The following is a 26,209-nucleotide window of genomic DNA, read 5'->3' as shown; positions in this document are numbered from 1 at the left end:
TAACCTACACTAATCGCAGACGTAGTTCTCGGAGAAAACATCAATGCTGTCGTCGTCGCCTTCCTGCTTATGCGTATTTTAAGTTGGTTCTGGCGGCACAATCACAGTATCAGTATTCTCTGCTATGTTTGATATATTCTCAACTTCATCTAGAACATCCAGATATGTTATAAACAGAACATTCTGCACTTTTTAGGGTGTGTGTGCGAGCCCGCTGGGTACAAGAAAGCGAAATCGGCACACGGAAATATTCAGTTTTTCAAGAGGTAGGTATGCGAAACCAAGTGTAATTGTTCTATTGCAGTGGGAGCATATGGGTGAACATACACAACCACAGTGCATTGAATCTGCGTTTTTATTTGTCCTTACACCCGTATTCACCAAAAAGTACCAACTTACTTAAATTTACTTTTTTTAAACTGCACGAAGCTGCTCATTTTCTGATCCGTAGCCGCTACTTGAAAAGTGGGGGTAGCGCTAATTTTCCTTCAACATGTGCGACATTCGAAAAATAAATGGCAACCTGCGTTTAAGGTTTTCGCAATCTTGTAATATTGGTGAAATATGTAAAATAACCTTATTGTTTTCGCGACAGGAATACTGCATAATTTATTTTATTTTGTGCAGTGGCGTACAAGCTCACTACTCATACTTCGCGGAAGCGACAAAAATGAAAAAACGAAAATTGAAAGGTGCCCATTGACTTGAGCGCACAGTCAGCGGTAGCCTCCCAGGCGTAGCGCAAGTGCTGCGTCTATGGCACGTGACAGCACAGCTGAGAGTCCTTTGTCATTGCGCAGGGAGAGCAGCACTAGGCAGAGCACGGCAGCAGCGGACAGGGACACCAGGCACCAGACACACGCAGATGCAGCGCGCTGACGCGCGAGGGCCTGCTGCCATTCCTCGTCCTGCTGCGGGTCACCACCTGCGCAGTAAGCAACGTATGTGACCGAGGTAGTTGTAAACGAGAGAAAGATATTATTTGATGGAAGAAAGGTGAAGAGGTAGGCCTGAGTGAAGTGCCTCTAGCTAGTTGCGAATATCTTACAGATACTGCACAACCGATGACAATAAGAAGGAACGAACGAACACAAGCACTCTTTGAGCTAGGAGTCAGGTTTTGGGTTGGTTCGTTCCATTTTAAAACGAAGCTTTCTTTGCCTCTGCCTTCCACATTCCCACTGATGCTGCTGCTGCTGTGGGCTGTTGTGGCTGCTGCTGTCTTGCACACCGCGCTGGGGGGTGGTTCGGAGAGTATATAAATGACAGGCGCGAGTAAGAAAGGAAAGGCGACGGGAGGAACTCGTTTTCACCCCAACACGTCGAATGGGCACAATGCCCTCTGGAGCTCCCTGGCCGGCGCCACTTTAGCTGCTTGACCGCTCTAAATATCCGTGACTCCACCCAGAAGCATTGCAGAAACTGCAGCGCTTCTCTCTCTACTAACGTGTGAGGCAAGAGGGGACGCAGATAGAACTGTAGAGAGGAGAAGAAGAAGAAGGAGAAGAGGCAGTTCCTCTACAAAAGAGGGGAGAGACGACGGGAGAAGGCAAGGAAACCACACTACTACACGACAGCGGTTGTGGAGAAACAGGATAAGCTTAAGTTCAAGGCATGGTACAATACGTTGCTGCTTTTTCTGAAAAATAAACGCCATGGAAATATGTCAAGCTGGCAACTTATGCTGGGCGTGCATAAGCAGAGCCGCGTTATTCAAAGCGCACCGCGGAGTCCAACAGACACTGCGGAAGCGGTCGACCACCAAATCAACACTTCTGTGCCCGTCGCATTAGCTTTGTGCCTATGACATTGCTAGAGGTCGTGGATTTGATCCCAATCGCGCCAGCCGCATTTCGACGGGGCGAAATAGAAAACGCACGTGCACTTAGATTGTGGGACACGTTAAAGAACATCGTGGTGCGAAAATGAATCCGAAGTCCGCCACTACGGCTTACCTCATAATCCTAGCGTGGTTTTGGCACATATAGCCCCATAATCCAATTCAACTGTAATATTTCTGCCACAATGCAATGTGCCATGTGAGGCAATGACAACGCTCAACCCTCTCAGAGGTTATAAAATATGCCGCACAAAAACGCCTCAACAAAAAACCTCGCCCTATGTGTTCTGTGTTCTACGCAGACAAACAACAGTCTTACATCAAGTCACCACTCTCGTGTTATCCTAAATGTTGAACAAATTAAGCTTTCGCCGTCAACATCACCGCTAATTATCGTCAATCAATGCATCAAGCACGGAAAGCTTCGCTTACATAGATTCCCACAGTACGTGGGATCTGCAGTTCGTTTTTTTTTTTTTTTTGGTCCACCGTCCGCTGCCGCGTTGTTTCTATAATAAGGAGTAAGTTTGGTTGAAATAAAACTTAACCGATGATTATAATGGCCGGAACGCAAAAATCAAACAGGATTAAATTTTCTGCTGTGAGCCGAAACAGGGGCCGTAGTTTATCAACAATGCTGTCATCGGGACAGCCATTCTTGTTGGTGAAACACGAAAATAAATAAGTCTAACTTCAGGGCAACGTGACTGTAGACGCAATGATAGATGTTTGCATTGGTGAACCCATCTTTCTAAATACTACAGTTGTTTTTTTTTCATCTCTCCTTGACCTGGTAGATTAATTTGGTACGTGGGCATAGGTCACACTGGCCCGCTGCTCAATTTTTTGATTGCCCGCCCGTGGCTCTGTAGCCTGGATAATCAATTTCCATTCACAGTGTCGTCTCTCTGGTCTGTAGGTTGGCATTTTGACGAGGGAGCAGCGATTTCTGTGCAACCAGATGTTTTCTTATTGCCAGATATTCAATTTATTACAGTTTATGTTTGACATTTGGGAGCAATGAAAGGCGTGTTGTGTTTGGTATCGGAAATCTTTGCGGCAGCAAATGGCAAAAAGACGACGACGGCAAGCTAACAAGAGAAAAGTAATTTTCGTCCCGCTTATACTAGCCTCTCGAGAAGTAAAAAAATATAAACAATGTTTACATACGTCATTGTCACACCACGAACCAGAGTCTTAGCTTTAGTGGCAATGACAACACGTAATTTAACTTTAGTGAGTCCTACAATATTTTCTAAGATTCTCTGCATTGCCATTTGTTGGGTGTGTTAGGAAACACGCCAAACAAAGTTTTTCTGCTTCCTAATATAGTCTAAGAAAAAGGCGCCCCAATTTAAATCCAACGTACACGCAGGCCTCGCTACAAGATTAAAGCGGTACAGGGTTAAATTACACATAGTTGTATTTTATACCTTTTGAGAGAGTGAAGTGCTTCTATTCTAGCTGATCAAAATTTTGAAGTTCTGTGCTTTCCGGACTTTTGCTGTCAGCTGTAGTTTACAGCTTCCACTGTTATGTCTGACAACGACAGTCGCAATCTTTGGGTGCTTGCCACGAAGCAGCCACTTGAGCAGCACCCTCCTATTGAAGACGAAGGCCGACGCCGACTCTTGATCTTGATGGGTCAACAAAGAGATGACAGCAGCCATGGCGTGCCGTGGCAACTGTAAACACTTTCAAAGCCCGGCTTCTCAACTCGCTCCAAGCTGACCATCATGGAGAGCCCGCTATTGAAGCAAGGGGCCGACGTCAACAGCTTCCGTGGGAGTAGCGTGAACCTTTGTTTCTCGATTGTCTCATCATTAGAGGGTAGGCGGATTCAAAGATTGGACTTCAAAGGTGGAGTCCATGGAAAGTCGTGCGACTGCACTGATTGGCCGAGACACGGTCAGCAGATTCCCTCCTCTAGTCATCTAGGGAAAAGGACTGTTTTAAATGAGGTGATTTTCGGTCCAATGAGTGCGATATGCGTGTGCTCAGAGAAGTAGTGAGAGCAGACATATAAAGTACTCCAACCTGGAGTGTGCTGTTGTGTCCACGGAACATTGTGAGCACTGAATTGTAAATATGTAAAAAAAAACGTTTTTCGTTTGCTTCCAACACCCGACGTCGCCTCCTCATCAACAAGCAACTCTCGACCACCGACACAAACGATGACGTGAGTCCGCTTGGCCAGCCTAGTGCGACGCTCCGGTATAGCACATGCCAACTACCATGCTCGAGGCGCTCTGGTGGCTTAGACAAGAGACACCTGAGTCCGAACAATGGCTCCAGAACTAGATAATCGAGCCACCAAAACCACAACACACGACCTTTTTCCCCCTTACGTATTGCTCGCCGCACAATGTCATCAAAAGCAGTATTGATGGTCTACCCTCATGGCTCGTACCATAGCCCTCGATTTCAACGGGATATGGTACAGCCGGCGGTGGAGATAAAGAATAATTGCAGCACTTACTACATCAATATTTCTTATCTGCTTTGGAAAGGAATACCTCCTGGCATGTTTCGTCTTACCCAGTTCGACGTCCGTGTCATCGAGAGGCGAAATGCTGCTGTGACGGCCTTCGCTGCCCACGTGGGTGCCGCTTTCGCTTTCTTCTGACGACGGGACATCGTCGATGCCGATGGTAGTCGGTGATTGCGAGTGCAAACGGACCTCAAAGCCTTCGACTTTGACAACAGAATTCGGCTGATCTTCCGCCATCTTGTGCCTCTTCTTCTTGCCCTTCCACAACATTATAAACAACACAACTATTCTTTAAAGAATAGCGCATACCCACTATGATGGCTAAACAATGTAACGGATGAGCCAGGGTGCTGATCATGGTGTAGTTAAATTTTATTGTAAAGAGTTATTGTTCTAAACCATTGAATGCTTATTTTTTGACTGCGGGCATTTTAATTGCTTTCCTTCTAGGTAGCTTTTACTACATCAAGTGTGGCTACTCACTGTTGGGGGTATCGCCCATGATTTGAGGACACAACAAAAGTAAAGCCAGTTCTACACAGTAAAAGCAGTAAAACAGCGAAGCTAGTAATCGTTTTTTAAAGTTTGAACTCATGCTTAGCGCGATTTTCATGAAAGTCTTTCGTTTCGTTGTCGTCGATTTTCTTGATTCGAGCTTCGGTTCCGGATCGCTCAGTGGCTATGATGTTGGGCTGCTGAGCACGAGGTCGCGGGATTGAATCCCAGCCACGGCAGCAGCATTTCGATGGGGGCGAAATGCGAAAACACCCGTGTACTTAGATTTAGGTGGTCGAAATTCCCAGGTGGCCGAAATTTCTGGAGTTCTCCACTACGGCGTGCCTCATAATCAGAAAGTGGCATTGGCACGTAAAACCCCATACTTTTTTTTTTCCGTTGCGTGAGGTTGTGATCAAAACACGAACCTTGGAGCTCCTGCCGCATTCACGCTCGAGGTTTCTCTCTTAAACCGTCCTCCGGCACCCTTCGTGGGAGGGACCTCTGTGCGTCGACGTCTCTGCTTGGCCTCCTACTCGAAGTTGGGAGTTAGCTTGCCTCTGCTGGCGCTTCGCTTGGGTTGCCTTTTCTTGAAAGTGAGGGTTGGCTTTTCTCCACCGGCACTGGGCTGGCGCTTCCCGTTGTCGATCGTCGGAGGTGGCGGCTTGCATTCGCTGGCTCTTTGCTTGCGCTTGCTCTTGAAGCTCGGGATTAGCGCGACATCTGCACTGCCGCTATCGTGTGAGCTCTCTTTGATGCTCGCGCCGAACAGAATCCATGAGGCGGAAGGGCGCGCGCCAGTGGAACACCTGCTCCTATACCCCTCTCCTCCCCCTCCTATGGGCTATCTCCCATAGTGGTTTGGCGCCATTAACTTGCGCCCCTGCGTGACACCGGACGACAAAGGCTCTGTTTAGAACAGCTCCGCTTTAAAAGTCGGCTTTGCGTGGACGAACGGGAAACAGAACGTGAAAAGAGAATGTTGCTGAACTTTATTTACCTTTTTAAATATATTCTGTCCTTATCATGGGTACATAGTGCACATACGACTGCCCTCTTGTGGTAAAAGTAGAAAAACTTCATTGTTTGCAGAAACTGGACAGATGACTACATCAGTCCCCCAGAGGGGCAGGGGGGCATAGAGGTTCTCCCTATATTACCTAGAGGGAAATGTGACGCTGCTGTCATAGAGTTTCTCACTACATTACCTAGACGGAAATCTGGCGCTGCTGCGCTGTGGTATGCATGGGAATGCCGGTATATTGTGTATTCGGATTGGCATCGTTCTCGTAGAGACAGGACACCTTGAAGACGCGCTTGGCAAGTACCGTTCCGTCTGTCACAATGATTCATTTTCTACTAGAACAGCACGTGAAAAGCTGTTTTAGCTTTATTATTACGCGAAAACATGTTTTGTTTAACTATGAGAACTTGTTATTGTGTGTACAACTACATGTTACGTAAGAAGTATCAGCGGGCCGCTAAAGTTGGAGGACAGACGACAAGATTCGCGCTCGCTTTGAAACAGTTGGTCGTCTGTTCTTGCTTTTCTTCGCTTGGTCATGCATCGTGGGTGAGTAAAGATGTAATATGCGTGAATGGAAACATATTATGAAGATTTTACTTTGAGAACGCGCTATTTGCGTAGCCATATCCACGTTTTAGACGAAGCCTCTTACAACACCAGCCAACACGAGCCTCGCAGACACATATACCGTCATTCCCATGACGGCACGGTGCCCCCTTAAGAAACTCCCATAGACGGTGGCGCCAGATTACCCTCTAGGTGTTATAGTGAGAAACTCTATGGCTGCTGTGCTATGGTATGCATGGGAATGCATATTGTGACTTCGGATTGGCATCCTTCTCAGAGAGCCAGGACACATTGAAGATGCGCCTGGCAAGCACCAATCCCTCTGTCGTAATGATTCATTTTCTACTAAAAGAGCATGTAAAAAGCTATTTTAGTTTTATTATTACAGAAAAGCATGTTTTCTTTAAATATTAGACCTTGTTTTTGCATGTACAATTATATGAAACGTAAAAAGTATCAGCGGGCCACTAAAGTTGCGGGAAAGGCGGCAAGAGTCGCGCTCGCTTTGGAAGAGTGTCTTCTGTTCTTGCTTTCCATGGTTTCCCTAAGCATTGTAGGTGAGCAAACTTTACTTGCAGATGTAATATGCGTGAATGTAAAAATTTTATGAAGGTTTGACTTTAAGAACGCGTTATTTCTGTAGCCATAACTGCGGTTTAGACAAAACGTCCTACAGAACCAACCAACGCAAGCCTCGCAGACACATATACCGTCATTCACATGACGGCACAGCGCCCCTTAGGAAACTGCCATAGACGGCGGCGCCAGATTTCTCTCTAGGTGTTATTGTGAGAAACTCTACGCAGGACGGGTGAGAAACAGAGTTTATCCGGCAAGGTGGTTCCCCCATACCCACTGGCACGGGCCATCGGCTCAGCTCGTTGGATCAGTCGTAGCTGATCTTCCAGGGCTAGACATCAATGCCTACTACTGGTTCCATGTGCCGTTTGTTTAGTGTTCTTCTCCGTGTTCTGCACACTGCCACGTGATGCGCAAGAGTATTGGTGTTGCTCCACACATCGGACAAGAACGACGCCAATCCGAAGTCACAATATACCAGCAGTCTCATGCAGACCACATGGCAGCAGCTCTATGTGCCGTGGTGGATCAAGTGGAGAGAGGATTTGTGTTGGTCTCCGTCTGTAATCTTCGCTGCACGGTTGCCTACGCAGCGCTGTTTGCCGTGGGGGAGGGTGGAGAATATATTGTTCGATTTTCTCTATGGTATTTCAGAATATTTGTGCAGCAAATTTCTAGGGATGTAGGGTCCTTTATTGCAGAGTCCGGAGTGGCTCGGTGAGTTGCAGAGCCTCCAGCCACCTCGTCCGCAAGCAGGTTCCCGGTGACACCCTCATGCCGCGATACCCAGGTCACAGTTGGGATGTATTCAATCGTGGGGTTTCATCCAGTGGCGACAAGTACTTGGAGCGCCTCTGCTCCAATTTCGCCCCTTAGATAGTTTCTGCATGGTCTATTTTGCAGTATTTATAAGCCCGTAAACTATCATAACGATTTGTATTGATACCTCAAGCAAATTTGGCTAGAATTTTAACCAAGGCCAGCACAGACTACGCATGAAGAAACGGTGGATACTGGTAATTTCGCAGCATTTTACAGTAAGACGAAAACAAAAATAGCAGAGGCATTGTTTCGAAAACATTTTATAAGGTATATCAGTGCAACAGCTGGCACATTAGAAGGCTGCCAGGATACAGCCTCGGCGACAGTGTCTTAATAGCGCCAAGATCAAGTTCGAGAGTTTCTTGCGCAAACAAGTCTCATAGTCTCCAGTGAGACAATCTAGTGAGTGGGATTATATTCAAACACGCACAGCGGGAATTAGGTTTTGAATTAGGTAACACTTTAGCAATCAGGAGCTTTCACTTCGTACACATTCTTGCAAAAGAAAGCTAAGGTACTGGGCCTTGCACATGATGCTGTAATAAATAAGCACAAACGTGGTAAATTTGGAGCACTTTAGAGCCATGTTTATTCTTCATACCAAAGAAAAAACAAAGATGAGGTTAGCTTAACCGCACTTATGACATAGGATAACAGTGATGCTTGTCATTTGGGCCAGTAGTCGTTCAGCGATGAAGAACCGACTGGTCACCTAAAATCGAGGCGACACTGCCAGGGAGGATGGACTGTGCACGAATGGAGGTTATGTCCGGAAATTTCAGGAAAAAGAATTGGAGAAACTGTCGACGATCTCAGCTCAGTTATATTGGTCTAGTGCTTGCTGCTGCGTGCTCTTCATTGTAGTCGCCCCATATTCAATTTTCTCAGGGTGTATCATTAAAAGGTGCATCGAGAAGCGAGATTATTGAGCTTAGTCGACACGAAACTGCATCGGAGAGCGGCGACGTCCACATCATGGAACTTGTAGAACAAACGCAGTATAATGATAACGGATGGCCCCTAATTACACCACAGTGGTTCTCCTTTGCGAATTTCAGGAGCTCCATTCGCCCAGTTGCCATAGGCTCTTTTGGCCGTTGCGGCCTGTTAACAATAAATATAATGCCCGGACAACAACAATGAAATTAAAAATTATATACAACTGAAATGACAACCCAGCCCTCGTCATCTTGTCTTACGCAGCCATGCTCACAATGAAAGAAAACTCGGCAGAAACATTTGGGGGATGATTGTCCAAGTGAAGCGATAAATTCATGTTGAACCTGCCGACATATCCACTTTCTTATGGTGGGAACGATTGTGTAACTACAGGACAAGACCAGCGCGGAGATAATGGCAAGACCACGAATGCTTCGAGACGATGGTATGACGACAACGTTTGGGTAATGGCAGCATGACACCCGCGTACTAACAAAAGCGTGAAGTTCACTACGGTGCAACGACAGTCTTGAAGAGACAATCAACTAAGGTCGATGAAGATAACATTGTGACGATGACGTCAGCATGACGCTGTCGGCACGAGGGCTACTGTATGACCATATGCCGCATGAAGAACGCAGTGTGACGACGGCACGAAGCGGTGGCACGACGGCGACGGCAGCGGAATGCCCGCAAGGGACGCGCGTCGAAAGGAAACTTCCATGGAGGCCAGACTCTGCCAGAACAAAAAAAAAAAAAGAAGAGAGGGCCCAAAGAAGGTATTTTTTCAAAAAGAGGCCGAAAGCCTCGGTGCAGACCCGTTCAGAAATTTATACTTCATTCAAGAGATTTACCGCAGTGAATTCTTAGTTATATCTTAATTTTGTTTTTTATGATAAAATCTTGTATTAGTGTCTTTAGTCATTCATTCCTAATTAGCTTTCGAAGACTGCCTGGTTTATATCGAGCAGCCTATGTGGGGTATCACCAGTATTTCAAGCAAAAAATCCAACAGATCCTCAGTTGCAAAAACTGATGGGCAAACGAGCTGCGCCGAATATCCCAACAGGCACATGGTTTCGGGGCATGATATTGTTTACTGCGAGTGCCAGAAGGAATAGAAGGGCGTTAAGTAGATGCTGATTACCATGCGTCATTTTTTTTTCGCATTTCCGGCCCAAGGAAATTTCTGCACACGTTCTGTCCTTTGTGCGGTTTTTATCGTGTGAGTGAAATAATTGCAGGGGCATTTCAACGATGATGCCCTTGCTGCGTCGTCGGGTGCCAGAGAAACCTGACCAACACGACCGATGTGGTTTTAGACAGTATCACCCCGGACGACACCCGCGGTGGTTGCTCAATGGCTATGGTGTTAGGCTGCTGAGCGCGAGGCCGCGGGATCGAATCCCGGCCACGGCGGCCGCATTTCCATGGGGGCGTAATGCGAAAACACCCTTTTACTTAGGTTTAGGTGCGCGTTAAAGAACCCCATATGGTCTAAATTTCCGAAGTCCTCCGCTACGGCGTGCCTCATAATCAGAAAGTGGCTTTGACACGTACAACCCCATAAGTTTTTTTTTTCTTTTACTCCGGACGACACCGCAGAGGCGCATAGAGGCCCCGCACTCCTGACGCTGCATAACCCATGCCGAAGGGGTGTTCGATATCAGTGCGCTAGGCTTAGCACGGCGATTTCAAATTAAATTTTGAAATCAAAATCTGTGCAGAGCGCAATTTTTTTGTATCGCCATAATGAATCCTCGGTTCTCACAGTGATAACTGAGAATAGCTGGACGGCGGTTTCATGCCCCCTTCAAAATAGGATGTGTGTAGTAAGCGCAGAACTGGTAACGTTCACTTCATCCGGAATCGAAAGTCTGCTTAAGGCTGCTGAGCACGAAGTCGCGGGATAGAATCCCGGCCACGGCGGTCGCATTTCGATGGGGGCGAAGTGCGAAAACACCCGTGTACTTAGATTTAGGTGCACGTTAAAGAACCTCAGGTGGTCGGAATTTCCGGAGTCCTCCACTACGGCGTGCCTCATAATCAGAAAGTGGTTTTGGCACGTAAAACCTCATAATTTTTTTTTTTAAGTTTGCTTAAGCTTTTCGTTCATGTAACCATCGATGACCTTGTAGGAATGAAAGGCGGACACACCATCTAATCTTGGTTCAAAGTTCTGACACGTGCGCTTGTCTCGTTTAACATAACACTCTTTGTCGAAATGCAACCACCTGACCAATACAGCTCTGGTGGAACAAACTCACCTTACTAAGTGTAAACGCTTAAAGTCGGGTATCAAAACGGGCAAGGAAAAAAATAGGGCCCTAGCCTAAAAAATCAGGTAGAACAGAGATCGCCGAAGCAACATACTTGATGGAGCACGAGTGAAACAACACGCGTAAAATTGGGCAAGTTTATTGCTTTCGGGCTTTATTTCCTCTTTCTTAACGGACACCACGCTTAGTTTTCGTCATAACTCTGAAGCGCGGGAATTATTGCGGTAGTAGTGGTCTATGCATGACTAAATCGCAATGTTGTGAATTTTGGTGCTGTCGCCTGCCAGACATGCAATAAGCTATAGCTATAAACGTTAGGATGCGACAAAGTGGGGCGTTATCAAGAAATGCAAAAGTAAATACTATGTCGCGTCTTTCACTTGCCGAGTAATATCTTATTGTCAGTCCTATCAGAGCATGCAACACTTTTGTGTTGTAGTCATAGTCAAATTTCTAAGCTATGAGCTACCAGTTCACCACCTACTGTGAAAGTAATCCTATTGTCATCACTGCAGCTTTCTTGCGAAGAGGCCTTAGCCTGAAAACTTGTAAAATAAATTGGCGGGAAGACCTATGGGGCCTCTCATACTCACAACTCACATCTTCCTAGTCATGCGTCACCGAAAGCAAAAAAAATATGCCGGCAAAATCTGAATGCTATTGTGGGCTGTAAAGGTGGTGTTGCGTACTGCCCTTCAGCGAGCAGCTCCTCCGACTCAAGAGGTTTATTAAAATTTTTAATATTTGATTGTATGCACAAACACGTTTAACACAGTAAAAACATACGAAGCCTGACCATCGCATAATTATTAGCCGTGGAAGGTTGCATCTTTCTCTTTTCTCGCAGTAACAGATGCATTTATGCCCTCCTTGAGAACTTTCTTCGTGTCCAAATCATCAGGACACACGTTAGGCGTAAGCCTTTGGTCTGCTTCTGTCGACGGAAGCTTTTCCACGGCGATGTTAATGCCTCCCATGTTAGTTACCAACGGGTCTTTGTCGCACAGTTACGTATTTTGCATGGCGTCTAGATCCGCCGATCCCGAAGACGCTGCTTCCCTTGTTCTCCCGTCTGTCACCGGCTGTGCTGCAGCGCTCACGTAATCTAGGCTAGGTTTTGTGGTGTCCGACGCCGAAATATTCCCTCTGGTAGCATCAACCACGACCAATCTTTTATACGTACCTAATTCATTACTGGACACTGCCGACACATGCGGTATTGTGCTTGTGTCATCGGTTAGCGCGACACTCATGCCTGTGTCAAAATTGCCAATTTCAGGGTTCGTACAAGCTGCTCCGGCGGCGTCATTAACGATAGACGGGGCCAACGGGTGCACACTGTACTTGCCAGAGTCGCTAGGCCCATCGCGGGTGACGTCACTGTCGGTGTTCTTCGAGGTCAGTGATTCGTTAGGAGCAACGTAAGACGACTTTGAAGCTACTGAAGTGTCCTGAGGAGTGGGACATCTTGGCTGTGGAAGATACATTTCCTTCCGGCACCCTGCAATCGGCCCTTTCCGTTTGACATGCGCCGCTTCCGTGCGCAATGAGCCTCTGATCTGCCTTGTTATTGCCTTGCTCCTCGCAAGCCAGGTTCCCCGAAAATGTGGTGTTGGCTCAGATGTCGACGCTTTCCTCACCCGATCGACTGTGGTCAAACTGTTGTCGTCAGTCATGCACGTTTCGTAAACAGACATGCCTTCTTCTAAAGATACGTCTGAATGAGAGGTCGTATTTTGCGGCCCTGCTGCCTGGATAGCTTCCTTTTGGTAGACGTTCGAGGTCACCGCTAGCATGAACTGTAAATAATAAAGGAAGTAAAAGAGGAGCACTATAACGTAAAGCTCTTCCAATCTTTTCTATTCCAATTATGCAATGGGCCCTCCACGATTTGTCAAAAGCTTTTTTTGCGTCACCGCCACTTCTGTCTGTCGCGCGACGTCAGAAAAACCGCGGTAGCTCCCCATCTGATATGACGGGTGCGCACTGATTATTAGTGATTACACCGAACAAAAGGAGAATAATTACTTCGCCAATGGCCGTTTCCTATCGTTGAAAACTTTTCGGGCGGCGCCCATATCGCTTGGCTGTCACGCGACATCACACAACCGCGGGGTCTCACCGCGTGAAGATAATGCGTAGGCTAGAAAAATGCATAAATATTCCGAACAAAACTGCATTTTTTTTCCTGAATAGCCAGTGACTGTGCCATTCCGAAAGGAATAGATAATGGCTGCCGGCCAATCGCTCAGGCACTGGCTACTCGCACCTGCCGGGGAGTATAGGTTTATTTGCAGATAAAACCAACTCTTCTTTGCTGAGGATGCATTTTAGCGGCATTCTAAACCTTTCGCTGCACGTATTTAGACCAGCCGCCGCAAGCTAAGTAAGGTGAAACAGACCAATGGCAGACGCCGGCACCACCCACTTAATCCGGTTGCTTATTTTCACTGTACTGGCTCAGCTACATCGAAACCCTCTCCACTTGAGCACGCTCCTCGACTCCTGTCAGCCAGTCAGATTAGAAAGTACAGTCAGTGTAGGCCATGTTATTTGTTTTGACAGCAAACAAAAGTCGCCCCCTCTAAACGAGGAGAGCGTTTGATTGGCCATGTATGACAAGGCTGCGGGTGGCCGCCCGTTGCTTGCGTCGGTGGTTACGTAAATTTGACGTCAGTAGAAAGGAATAAGAACATATCGGAACAGCTTTACGTTACACGGCGTGTGGTTATGTTAAAATTGAAATAGCTGTTATTCGAAGAAACAGCTGAGCATACACTATGAACTTATGTTATGAAAGTTCCGTAATGTTCTTGATACGAAGAGTCATGGTTCACATCTCGCTTCAACGTGAATTTTCACATTTAAAATGTGATAAAAATTGCTTCCTCCTTAGAGAACTGTGGCATAATGCTGTAGGTAACTTTTTTCTATAGATGAGAATCCATTACGTTATAAGGTGCGCTAAAGGCGCCCCTCATGAAGCAGATGATGATGATGATCATGCTGGGTGTCCAAACTATCATGCACCAAGATTTAAAAATATGCAGATGACAAGTAGCTGGATAGAACCAAGGTAATGTTGTTTTTCGTCGCTTGGAGATATTCGGATAATTTTTTCAAACCGCAGAATTACATAATTAGTCCTAACTATGAAATCACCTTCTGAAATATTATTAATAAATTTGAGGTTTCAAGGAGAAAACTGTAAAGCAACATGCAAACTCGCGATACGGCTTCCTGTTGCTCAGTACGTGAAGGGCCTCGAGCGACCAGTCACGCGGCAATTTTGCGTGTATTTGCGGGCCTCTTTTATGCTCATCCAAACACTCTTATGTAGCACGTATTGAGCAACAAAAATGTGTATCAGGATTTTTTAATGTGGCTTTACAACTTATTCACTCAAAATTTTCATCAAATTAAATATTTCAGAACATGAATAAACAATTAAATCTAATTGTGTAAATAGGCAGAATGCAAAAAAATATCCATCTCCAAGCGACGGCAAACAACATTACTTGGTTCTCTCCAGGTACGTAACAGTTGCATATTTTTAAATCTTAGTGCATGATAGTTGGATGACCCTGTATACTGAAGAAATAGGCATACGGACAGGGATACCCACATCGTTAAAGAGAGCCGTCGCCCTACGAATAAAGAAAGAAGCTAGAAAAACCTATGAAGTTTCTCTTTAAAAAAATGTAGCTTGCTGCCACTATAGGCGTGATCGCAAGACAAGGTTCGAGGCTGCTCCTTTATGTTTGCTTTCCACATGAAGGAGATGCTTTTTGAGGATGCTAGCCGGCTGATCGGTAATCAGAAAATTGGAGGTTAATATTTGAAGTCAGCGGCCCTTCGCTTCTATAAAGGTGTCATTAATATGCGCCAATTGTCGCCAAAGCTTTACGACTTCAAATACGGAGAAAATTCGATACGCCATCGTCGCAGCCTAGGCATATCTGGGCAACTGAAGTGCACGTCGGTCCCATCTTATAAAACTTTGAGATCTGCAAGAAGCAACATACAAAATCAATCGGCAGTGGAAGAGCTACTATGGTTGCGCTTTGATTGCTGCGTGTGAGCTCTCTGGCTATACCACTTCCCATTCCATGTGTGGCTTTCTGGACGGACTATTTCATCTTTTTACTCCGTAAATATTTTTTTATTCTTTGCTTCACGCCTCGTTCTTCAATGTATAAGTCATCAAATGTAAGAATTCTAGAGTTTAAGAGTGGCTTCTTCATTTATTCGAAGATAATTTTCTTAATAGCTACCATATTTTCGACTCTTCCAGAAGACAATGTTATTCAATAATTGCTGACTAGTGTAACTCTCATTGGGTAATAGTTGTTGAAGACAGAATAGTTACTATGATAGTTCATAGCGTCCAGACAAACTGCGACTTCCCATACTTGTGTCACAAGTCATTAAAGAGCAAGAACAGTAAGCCTCACCTCGAATAGTTTCTTCCAGGCGGTGACAGCGGCGGGTGTAAGCCGTGTTTTCTCTTTCTTTGACTGCAACACCTTCATGATGACACTTGCCAAGATGTCGAAGTGCTGTGGATACACGCCCGGCCGGGTGGTGTGAGCAAGGGCGTTCTTTCGGACCAGCGCCTCCAACAGGGCGCTATCGTCGGCGCTGTTCACCATGGCCGTGATCTGGTAAGCCACACTGCAGGCGTGGGCCCGGAAGGTAGGATCGCTGGGCAGCATCTTCAGTGGCATGGCACGCAACCGATGAAAGAGTGGTAGCAGGTGCGGGTTCTGCGTAAGAAAGGCGCTGAAGATGAGGACGCCAGCTTGCTGGTTGTCGGTACAGAACGTGCGCCAGGTGTCCAGTACGAGGTGACATTCCCACTTCGTCATGCCCGTAGTCTTGTCGGCGGGGTCTTTGCTTTGAGCCTTGCCCATTCTTCTTCTCCCTCTTCTTCAGCATAGCGTTCAGAGGCCAAGGTTGACTGTGTTCATGACGATGATGATGATTAAAAACAGCGCCGCATGGTGATGGTGGTGTATCGCTCTGCAGTCCATTTTGCCTTATAAAAGATAAATGTAGCACTGGCCACGGTGCCTAGCGCTGCGATCGTGATCAGCGACTCGCAGGCGGCAATCCGCGGCTTCGCGCGCGGTCGCGTCTCGCGGGAAGCGGTCCGCATACTCCAAATTTATGACGACGGCGACTCATCATCGCCCTCGCAACCCCAAAATTCTAGTCTTCCTCCTCTGGACCCCGGCACACACCGATGTCCCGCTCGCGGGCAACGAGGCGGCCCACGCCACGGCTCGAGGTGTCACACGCCGAGCCGCCGCAGATTATGTGGCCGCCGCCCCCGCCCCCGAGAGCGGAGCATCGGATCTGCCTGATCGGGACACTACAACAGAAATGCGGCAACAAGAATCACAATGGGCGTGGGGCGATCGCCTGACCACGTTCAGAGATCTCACCCAACACTACAGACTCCAAAGACGCACATTCCCGCCACCACACGACAAGTTAAACAGGAATGAGGCCGTAACATTACGCTTGCTCCAGACAGACAGCTACCCTAGCCCCGCGGTCCTACATCACATCTACCCAGGTTTATATCCAACAGATGCCTGTAAGGCTTGGGGACAGCGAGCAACGCTGCGACATATGCTCTGGGAATGTGCCGGCAACCACGGTAATGGGACCACATCCGTTCGCGACGCGTCCGTAATCGCGGCCGTTACCACAGTACAAGAAACCTCGAGCTCGCTTCTCCCCGACGCCGCCCCAGCTGCGGGGCCCGCCGGGGACCTTCTCCATCGGCGTCGCCACCGCTGGGAGGCGGCTCTCAAAAGTGCAGAGTTGGCAGACCAGCTCTGGGCCGTCCGGCAAGCCAAAGATGCCGCCCGAGTCCAAGGATTTGGAGCCGCCACCTGAGGCCACCACAACGAAACTGCCGGCCATTCATAAATAAAGTTGCTTCTCTCTCTCTCTCGTTTGAGTATCTACCAACGAGTATGCGCTCGAGCACACTACTTATAGATTAGCTTTGTGCCACTAGGAATTTTCCCATTTGGTACCAGTTCCTTGCATTTGAATGCGCCATTGTAAGTTAATGGTTATAAAGCCTGAAACGATAACTTCGACAATAGGTATGGGCCCGAACAGACAACTTCGGCAATAGATATGTGCGCCATGGTGAGTCCGCTCAATCTTAGCCAATCGTCTAAACGGATCCGCCACTATGACGCGATGGATACGAAGATATAGTGTATTAAATTTAATCTTTCCTGCCCTCTTCACAGGGATTTCACATTCGCCGTCGTTTTGCCCCTAGCCGGTCACGTAATTACCTAGAAAAGATTCGCCTACGCGTGTATCGCACGTGAGAGTTTAGTGACTGCACTCTAAAAACAAAGATAGTTCCGGGCACTCTCTTTGCGGGAGTATCTGCTTGTCCCACATTTCACTCTCTTTTCGAGAGTAGATCGACCCTCTTTGAGAGAGAGTAGCTCAACTCCTCCCGACAGAGCTTTGTTACTCCAACGCAAGAGAGTGCTAGTACTCTTCCGCAGAGTGCTAATACTCTCCCCACAGGGAGTGCTAGTACTCCTCCGCAGAATGCTAATACTCTCCCCACAGGGGTAATAGTACTATCCCAGGCCGAGTGCTCCTACTCCTCCAAACCGAGTACTTCTACTCCTCCAAGCCGGGTGTTTCTACTCCCCTAGAGTGCTTGTACGCCTTCAGAACAGAGTGCTAGAACTATTTCCAATAATGTGAAAGCACGATGCACATCCGTGGTCACGTTTGAAGAGATTCGTAATACTTACATGTGGGGAGTATTTCATTCCTTCATAAGCAGCTCCTGCACTTATGCTTGGTTAATGGGATGTTATCTGTAGTCGCCGAGTTACTAAAATGAAACATTTTCTCTCTTCAAAGGTCAAAATCTTTATCGATCAGTCACAATACAAACTGAATAATAATTTGAGAAGCATATTGACAAACAAATAAAATCAGATTACATTGATGCCCATGACTTTAGAACACATCTTGCAACAAAACATAAGTATATTTTCAAGTGTTTCATCAGTATTACAGTGTAGAAATGTCCTTTAATTCCAATTTGCTCCTTCTTTTCAAAAATAAAGTATACAATGGAAAGTTAAACATAGAACAAACGTGTGCAAACTCACAAAGTACGGACACCATGATCGAAGAGAAATATGCGCCACATTACTGTCCACCAAACGCATTTCTTACACAAAACGCATGCACTTATATGGCAGCGGTTACCAGTTGAGCTGCTAACCATGGGGCTGGTAATGTTCACAAATTTTTCCAGAAACTTTTTTCGTGTGCCGGTATTCTAAGACAGCAGCTCATTTCGTAACGTCCTGTACAGCGTATGGATGTTCCTGACCGAGAGTACAGTACATTTGGAAATGTGTTGTGTATTCTGATGTGAGGCTGCAGGTTTAGCTAGCTTTGCTCATACTTCACATAAAGTTATTCATGTATGTGCTGCACCCATTGTTTCCAAGTGTGTCTTGTCGTGCTGCTGCAGCAATATCCTGCCCGGTCTGAAACCGGTACAGAGGCATATTATATTTGTTGTTCGCTTGGCCTCCTCACGAAAGTAGTTTCCTGGTGCTGTTGGGATTCATCCGTTACACTTTCTCACAAAGAAATAAAACTGAATTTACAATATTAGCTAGTGTGTAACAAATGAGTATAAAACTGTAAGGAACATTGGCATATAAATCTTGCGCATCAAATTTCCTGTCATATATGGTAGCTTTTCATTCCCATTAGGGTAAGGATGCTATAATTCTGAGGAGCAGCTTTCATATTTACATGATCAATTATTGTGACTCATTGAATATGCAATCTAACTAAAATATAGCTTGGCTTCAGATGTGAACCAAAAATCAGATGCGAAGAATATGATGCATCAAAGGCGACATAAGCATAAGTACAGGCAGGGAAGTGCACGAAAAAGACAAACAATGAAGCAAACCATAAATTGAGAATAGCATCATCCGGTTTCACATATCCTTCCCATGCACGTGGATTTTGCATGCGACAATGCATATACTTTCACAATGAACCAACCACCTGAAACCGAAGCTTTTTTTCCTACAGATGTGGTTAAGATGCGCTAAAGTAAGAAAAGTTATTGCACTTCACAGAATCTTCGTCTGAAAACAAGTACATATATGTCTAGGAAGATTAATACATCGTCTGACTGTGCACTCTATCTTAAGTCCAGAAGAACAATGTTTACAGAAGCCATGAAACTAACGGACTTTTGCTTAACACTATATGTTCACATCCGCCAATTGAAGAAAAATTCTTCTACTCAGATGCTCTCAGTTCTTTGCGTTGAATGCATCTCTATCTATCTCCACTAGCATACTTTGTTGGCAAGCAGATTGGAGAGACCACAATTTTACATTTTTAAAATAATTTTCAATTCCAAGCGAGTCTCTGGCTTCTAGACGTAAGATTTGCACCACGGTGTACACAGTTAAAGGCCCTAATTGCTCCTTGCTTTCGCTTCGGGAGGCACGAGTGATTCTAATAAACTGGTTTCGTGAACATGCACGTAAACGATAATGAATTCTTAAACGTGGGATTCCTTTCCCCTAATGCTTCCCCTTTCTGGAACCTAAAAGGAAGCCATAATTCTTAAATTAGGAGTAAAAAAAAAAATAAGGAGGAAGAGACGAAGATGTGCCTGCTTCATGTCAGCATTTAAAATACAGAGTCAGTGGTTTGCATTTGCGCCATTGCATTCACATGCTGTTAAATGTATGCAAGCACCTAACCAAGCATGAGCTGTTGCTTTTTATAGTGAACACAGGCACCAGGCCCTTTGCAAGTACGTGTCATGTAACTAAGCAAATATGCAATTTCATTGTACCAATATTTTTTTTTATCACATGGATATAACTGTTGAGTGGCAAGACAAAAAGCAGTCACTTCCCACAACTAATCAGCTTTTTTTAAAGCACATTTATAGCTTTTCAATGACACTTGCTCCTATGTGTTTGCCTCCAGAGAGCATAATTGATTTTGACTTTCCCATCGGAGACCATGTTACCATAAGTATACCATGTTAAGATGACTGCCTAGAGCACATGAGAATTTTCATCTTGGTGTGACATACTGCATTTCGTTTTTGTTGACATTTAATCAAATGGTACCCCCAATATACATACATTCTAGTTTTCTTGTCCAAATTGCATGGCAATGTATTTTGATTCTTTTGCGTGCCCTCCACTGCATTACGTGAAGTCACGCTGGGCTAGCTCTTTGACATCCTTGCGTCCTTGCAGCTGCCTTCTTGCATTATATAAAGTAGGTGCCTGAAAAAATCGTGTGCAAAAGTCAACAGAGGACATGGTGTAAAACAACATCAAGACAGTCAAGGTCATGGCACTAAAAGAAAGTCTTAGCTGTTGGTCTTGCTACTGAAATGCATGCGAAACATCTAAATGACTGCAACAGTCAACTGCTAAACTAACTCCCATTTTTTAGATTTAAACAAAAAAGAAATAACCTACAGTTCGTCCTCGTCCGGCACCAAAGTTAAAATACTCCTGCTAATAAATAAAATATTGGTCATTGTCAGACATCATAGGTCTGTCATTAGTCTGGTGCGTCGCAAACACCACTTGTGACGCATCCTAAGCACGCGCCCAGTGTGCCCCCCGCACCATCTCTGGTTGTGCCACTGCTCAAGCCCTAATTTATTGATCATATTTGCAAACATGATGTTCAGTAGGGATGAAAATATGCTCCTCCAGTGCCTATAAGAAGAGGCAAAAAGGCTTGTTACGGCAAGCTTACCTACATTTCAATAATAAGAAGAAAGTTCACTGCGGCCTGGATCTACGCTTACTAAAAGGCATGAACTTGTTTTCATTTCTGAGGCGCGCAGTGGAAATTTTTGACAGATTCGACTACAGCTGCAGTTCGAAATCTAGCATTTTACATTCTTAAAAGCATGTAAAATTTGCAGTTAGACCGCAGTTATTAGTTCATTAGACCCAGTCTTTGTTTTGTGTACGATTGACGACTGGTAACACGAAATTAAAGCAACGTTTCGGTTTTACAGTTTATTTCTCTATTAAAATATTAAAACTATAAACACAGTTTTATCTGCCATGCAGTAGCAAGATGCACACATAATGCTTGTAACCCCAAGAGGAAGGGTGCTTTAGATGTTCATATGACATAACTCTGAAACGCCAACTCATAGTAGCAAATACACAGCTATGTCCAAAATAATGAGCGTATGCAAAGCGCCCCTGCAATTGTAATTCCACACACTAGCCGTTATATTCGATGCCGATGCATAACTCGCTGCTTGACAATTAACCGAGTTCCTTGACATAAGCACCCTTTTAGATTCGCACCGGGCTCGAAAACCACAACAGGAGACATAAAATCAGACACATAAACACTTTTCATTTCAACACATGAGCAAAACAGTTGAGTCTTAGGGCTAAAAACCATCAGAAGGATTTAGTGCGTGACGGCGACGAGCGACGGCTTCGAGCGACAAAACGGGCCGTCCCTTCAACAGATCGCTCGGTTCTGGCAATCTAGAATTCGTCGCTCGTCACCCGAAAGTGCTATGAGCGACTAGTCAATAGCACGAAGCCGGAACTGGATGTTTACATCCATCGCTCAAATACTACCGGTTGTCGCGCGGAACGAGCAAACGATTGAATTTTTATACGTGCAATCATAAGAAGCTACCGCACGACCTTCAGAAATATTTTATGCTACTTTTTCCAATAAAATAGACCAACTTAAATTACTAAAGCACGCGTCACGCTAGTTTCGACGCTTGTCTGCAGCCCTCATACCGGCAACACCGCGGAGGCGTCACTCAAAATTTTCGCTCGCACGGAGTACGACTTGTAGGCGACGAGCGAACGCGACAGCCATCTCCATCGCATCGCTTGTAGCTGTCGCGCGCGAGATCGCTTATATGGGGTTTATGCTTTATTCAGCATAAAACATGGCTTCCTCATGCGTTTTCAGTAAGTTCAAGATAACACGCCCAATTGACCTCTTGCAGTATGCAGCTGAATGCGTGCGGCAATGTTTCTAACTAGCACTGGTGCTGCACGTAAGTTCAGTGGTCGCAGATTACCCATGGGCGAGACACGTCAAGCGCGCAGCTTATCTATAACGAAAGCATACCTCTAGCAAAATGATGTCTACTGTTATGGGACTCCTTATTTCAATAGCGCTCCGTACACAGTATACTGCCAAACTGAGTAAATTCAAACACACAAAAGTACGCTAAACACTCTCCGCATAGGTTCGGCATCATGGGCTGGTGAACAAACCATTTTAAGCGCCCTCTCGCCTCACGTCTTATTGAACATACCATGGTACTGGCAGCGCTTGCGATTTTCAAAGCTCTTACGGAGAGTGGCAAGTGATAAAATCACATGCAGTTATCGCGACGACTGTCGTTTTCGATTGACATCGAGACACGGCGCGCTTGCCTAGTCCGTTGTCAATCGCGTCGGCTAAACGCCGTGACAACTTCCTGGCGATAGAATGTCACATACGCAGAATGTGCACCTAAGTTAGAATTCACTTACCGTGGAGGATTTGTTGTTATATCCAAGGCATCACGAACGACTGTCGTGTTTTCACGGCGACGCGAGATGGCTGACACACGATCTCCCTTGGATGGCTTTCGTTGCTGCTCGCTGGACGGATCACCTTTCTCCGGTGCTGTGTTGTTCCGCGATCTTGAGCGCGCGCGCGCGGTGGAGCAACTCCGAGTGAAAAAGTACAGCGCTCGCTCCGCGTTCCTTTGAACTGTGGCTGCCTGTTCTCTTAGAAGCACAACGGTGTGCTCTTAGCTCAGCGTGCGTGAGTGATACATTGCCATGTTCGGGGCCAGCTTCCTACAGTTGAAGCAGAATAATACGCTACGTTTTCTTCTCTATTGCCGCAATAGTAGGACGGGCTTTCTACTCTTTCTCAGAAGGACAGAGTGAAAAGCACATTTCACTTTCGCCTTGGTGACGGAGTGAACAATGCATTTCACTCCACTCGACATTTTACGAGAGTAAAACAACCCTTCGAAGAGGAAATCGGCCGCTTCACTCCTGCGATACCCTCTCTAGTTTTTAGAGTGCGCGTGACATGGGACCGAAGAGCATTGTAATTGTCGAGGACGTGAAAGGCCAAGAAGAGGTTTATTGTGGGAGACGCACATAGCTTTATCCCGCGAAACACAAATATGCACTTGTGCGTAAACGAACTAAACAGATGTATCGCACATGTTCGAATCTATCACAAAGAGAACTTATCTGCTTACTTCGCAAGCGTATGCGCCAGTGGAAGTACGAATGTCGACAAGCGTAAGCACAAAAATATACGAAGTTTTGCTTCACTTTAATTTCAAAATGTCCATTGAACCTGCTTAATGGTATTGCTATGAGAAATAATTGAATGATCAGAATTGATTTAAAGATTACGGCCAGGGTAGGCTATTTGACAAAGAGTATTTGTTGACTATTCTTCGTGAGTGCCTCACACCACTTCGATAAACCGTTGAAGTGCCAGTTAAAGGAGTCTTAAGTCTTTTGAATTTTGTGAAGATGCCAAATTTCTCTTCGGTGATTCCTGGGCGGGCTGATGTAATAATCTAGGGTAAACACGCCATTGCTCTTTTATACTTAACCTCATTCTAAGCTGGTACAAAGAGAAATTCAATTATTTCATTCAGTAATGCGTTTGAAAATTGTGGCAGCATTGCATTAGCCAGAAATTCATGCAACAGGTCACACACTCACACCTTGGGGTCGGTCGTAGAGGGGCTGTTGATTTTAAGTGCAGCAAAGAGGGAGCATTAATTGTATACGTTCATGTGATCACAGTGAAAAAAAATGCTGCTGTCATTCCCCATAACTATCGTTTGTCCTACAACTTGCAGAAACGGCGCACCTCGGTATTGCATATTCGCAGGACCTTGGTCGGAGCAGTAAAGCGGCGCACAGAGCTCGAGCATGAAAGGAACCTTTAGTCGATCTTTGTAAGGAAAACTCACGAAAGGTAAGGGAAAGTAGACTGGGAGCGGGGAAGAAACACTGCGCCGCGGCGCCAATTTGACGTTGCAGAGTACAGCGCTCAGTAACACTGAGTGATGTTGAGCACAATGGTGCCTTTATTCCGTCCAATAAGCTAGTCAGCCTTTCAGGAAAGGAAAGACGAGAAAATAGGACGCTTTTCTGACCTATCAGGAAAAGCATAGAGATGAATCAGTTCGTTCATTACAAAGCTCTCGTCTTCTACCGCATTGCGGATGTTACATTGGCCGAAAGGGCAGATGCAGGAATAATGGGTTACGTGTTTTGTGTTTTTTTATTTTCATTAACTCCAAGTAACGCAAATTTCCCGCCCTTTTTATTGTGTAGTATCCTTTTGGGCAAAAATAACTGCGAGGTGACCCACTTGACCATTGATGTTGTAAAGATTAGGACTTTTGATCTAGCCTGTATTAGTAGAATATCGGCAGTGAAAAAGGAGTCTGGCGGTCCGATGCCGAAATAGGCGAGCACCCATTTACGCTTCTGGAACTCCAGTAGTTACTTGTAGAGCACTTGTGCAGGATTTTACAGGTAGGTACACGGTGGTAACGTGGCGGTGATAACGTACGCGGTGGTAACGGTAATTCGTCTGCCTCCCGCAGTAGCAGTGGATGTTCGACTATTTCACCGAAGGTGTGGTGGGACGAGGGGCTTTCATAGAGCTTCGTAGAATAACTATAAGGTCCCCTTTCGAGGTGAGAACTCATACAACCAACCAAGGGCCGAGATCGTGGTACATATCTACCCATAAGGAAAAAATCGTTGGGTTTCCGGAAACACCAGGATTCGAACGCAGGACTTCCCGCATATGAGGAAGACACTCTACCATTTCACAACCGCTGCTCAGTGCGAGACTCGGTGGCTATGCTTCCGCGAAATCCACTAATCCGCTTTGGCTTACAGTGCAGCGGCTTCCTGGTACATCGCTGGCATACGCCCAGCCTGGTTTTATCTGGATGGAATGACAACATTCAACGCTACACTTTCCAGTGATCCAAGACCAGCCCATCCGCACATGAAGCACCCAGTCTTCGAAATATCTTGGAAGGTTCTATCACCAACGGCAGAAGAATGCGAGCCAGCTATACGCAACGCAGTTCGACCAGCGCATTTCTGTGGGCTTGGTTGTTGGGCTCCAACGAAGGCCACTAATCCTCTTTAAAGTATGTTGTGAATCCCGGCCCTTTAAAGTATGTTGTGAATCCCGGCATGGCGGCCGCATTTCGATCGGGGCGAAATGCAAAAACATCCTTTTACTTAGATTTAGGTGCGCGTTAAAGAAGCCCGTATGGTCCAAATTTCCGAAGTCCTCCACTACGGCGTGCCTCATAATCAGAAAGTGGTTTTGGCACGTAAAACTCCATAATTTAACTTTTTTTAAGTATGTTGTAAAAAAAATTGCAATTATTTTGGGTAGTGCTGCCGAGCAGTCAGGGTTGTCTTTTTATTGCTGCTTAGTGTGTTGATGTAAGTTTTGTGTTACAGTAAAGAGAAGGTGACATTTGAACTAACACCAGTCCTCACTATTAGGCTGTACTTGCCGAGCTAAAGGAGTTACTGTTGATCAAACACAATGAATGACAGAAGTTCAACGCCTCAAATCAGAGCTAGCTACAGAGACAAACCCAATCCTGACAATGACAAGCGCATCCAAAATATGGAAAACCACTACCAGAGCCTGCTAGCCATGAGTTCTAAATTAAAATATTCAGGATTGAGGCGGCGAACACAACCCGCCTTATAAGTAACCTACAATCATTTATGCATGATACACAGAACAGGTCACGGTAAAACCATTTAATTTTTGGTCAAATCTCAAGTTCTCCTGGATCGGAAACGTCTGCTCATTCAGATCACATTATCATCGAATATTGCCATGACCACCTGAACCTTCAATTAGAGCGTAAGAAAATAAAACGCGCACATCGCCTCGGCCGTCCGTCGCCTAACTGCTGTCTTAAGATAGATTAAAGTTTACCTTTTTAACAGGTTACAAAATCAAGGACCACATTCTTTACAACTGTCCTAAGTTGTAAGGAACAAACCCTAGTGTTCGTAAAGATTTCA

The 26,209-nt window shown here is 45.7% G+C and overlaps 1 protein-coding gene across 3 annotated transcripts; it reads right to left on the bottom strand.

Moving 5' to 3' along the window:
• Positions 1-376: 376 nt before the first annotated feature.
• LOC129383088 (hemoglobin F-I-like) lies at positions 377-20,366 on the bottom strand. 3 transcript variants are annotated; one of them, XM_072286795.1, is made up of 3 exons: positions 20,237-20,366; positions 15,494-15,805; positions 11,769-12,838 (listed from the first exon to the last, which is right to left on the bottom strand). In XM_072286795.1, exons 2-3 carry the CDS (start codon positions 15,764-15,766, stop codon positions 12,047-12,049), a joined length of 1,065 nt encoding a protein of 354 aa, XP_072142896.1. In that variant the 5' UTR covers positions 15,767-15,805; positions 20,237-20,366; the 3' UTR covers positions 11,769-12,046. The 3 variants fall into 3 exon arrangements, with proteins under 3 accessions (XP_054923321.2, XP_072142896.1, XP_072142895.1); XM_055067346.2 differs by lacking the exons at positions 11,769-12,838; positions 20,237-20,366 and adding an exon at positions 377-925 and having other exon boundaries at positions 15,494-16,071; XM_072286794.1 differs by lacking the exon at positions 20,237-20,366 and having other exon boundaries at positions 15,494-16,071.
• Positions 20,367-26,209: the final 5,843 nt, after the last annotated feature.

Source organism: Dermacentor andersoni, chromosome 3 (assembly GCF_023375885.2).
Source record: "Dermacentor andersoni chromosome 3, qqDerAnde1_hic_scaffold, whole genome shotgun sequence".
Lineage (NCBI taxonomy): Eukaryota > Metazoa > Arthropoda > Arachnida > Ixodida > Ixodidae > Dermacentor > Dermacentor andersoni.
The sequence above is the reverse complement of the archived record's forward strand: the minus strand, read 5'-3'. Positions and strand labels throughout refer to the sequence as shown.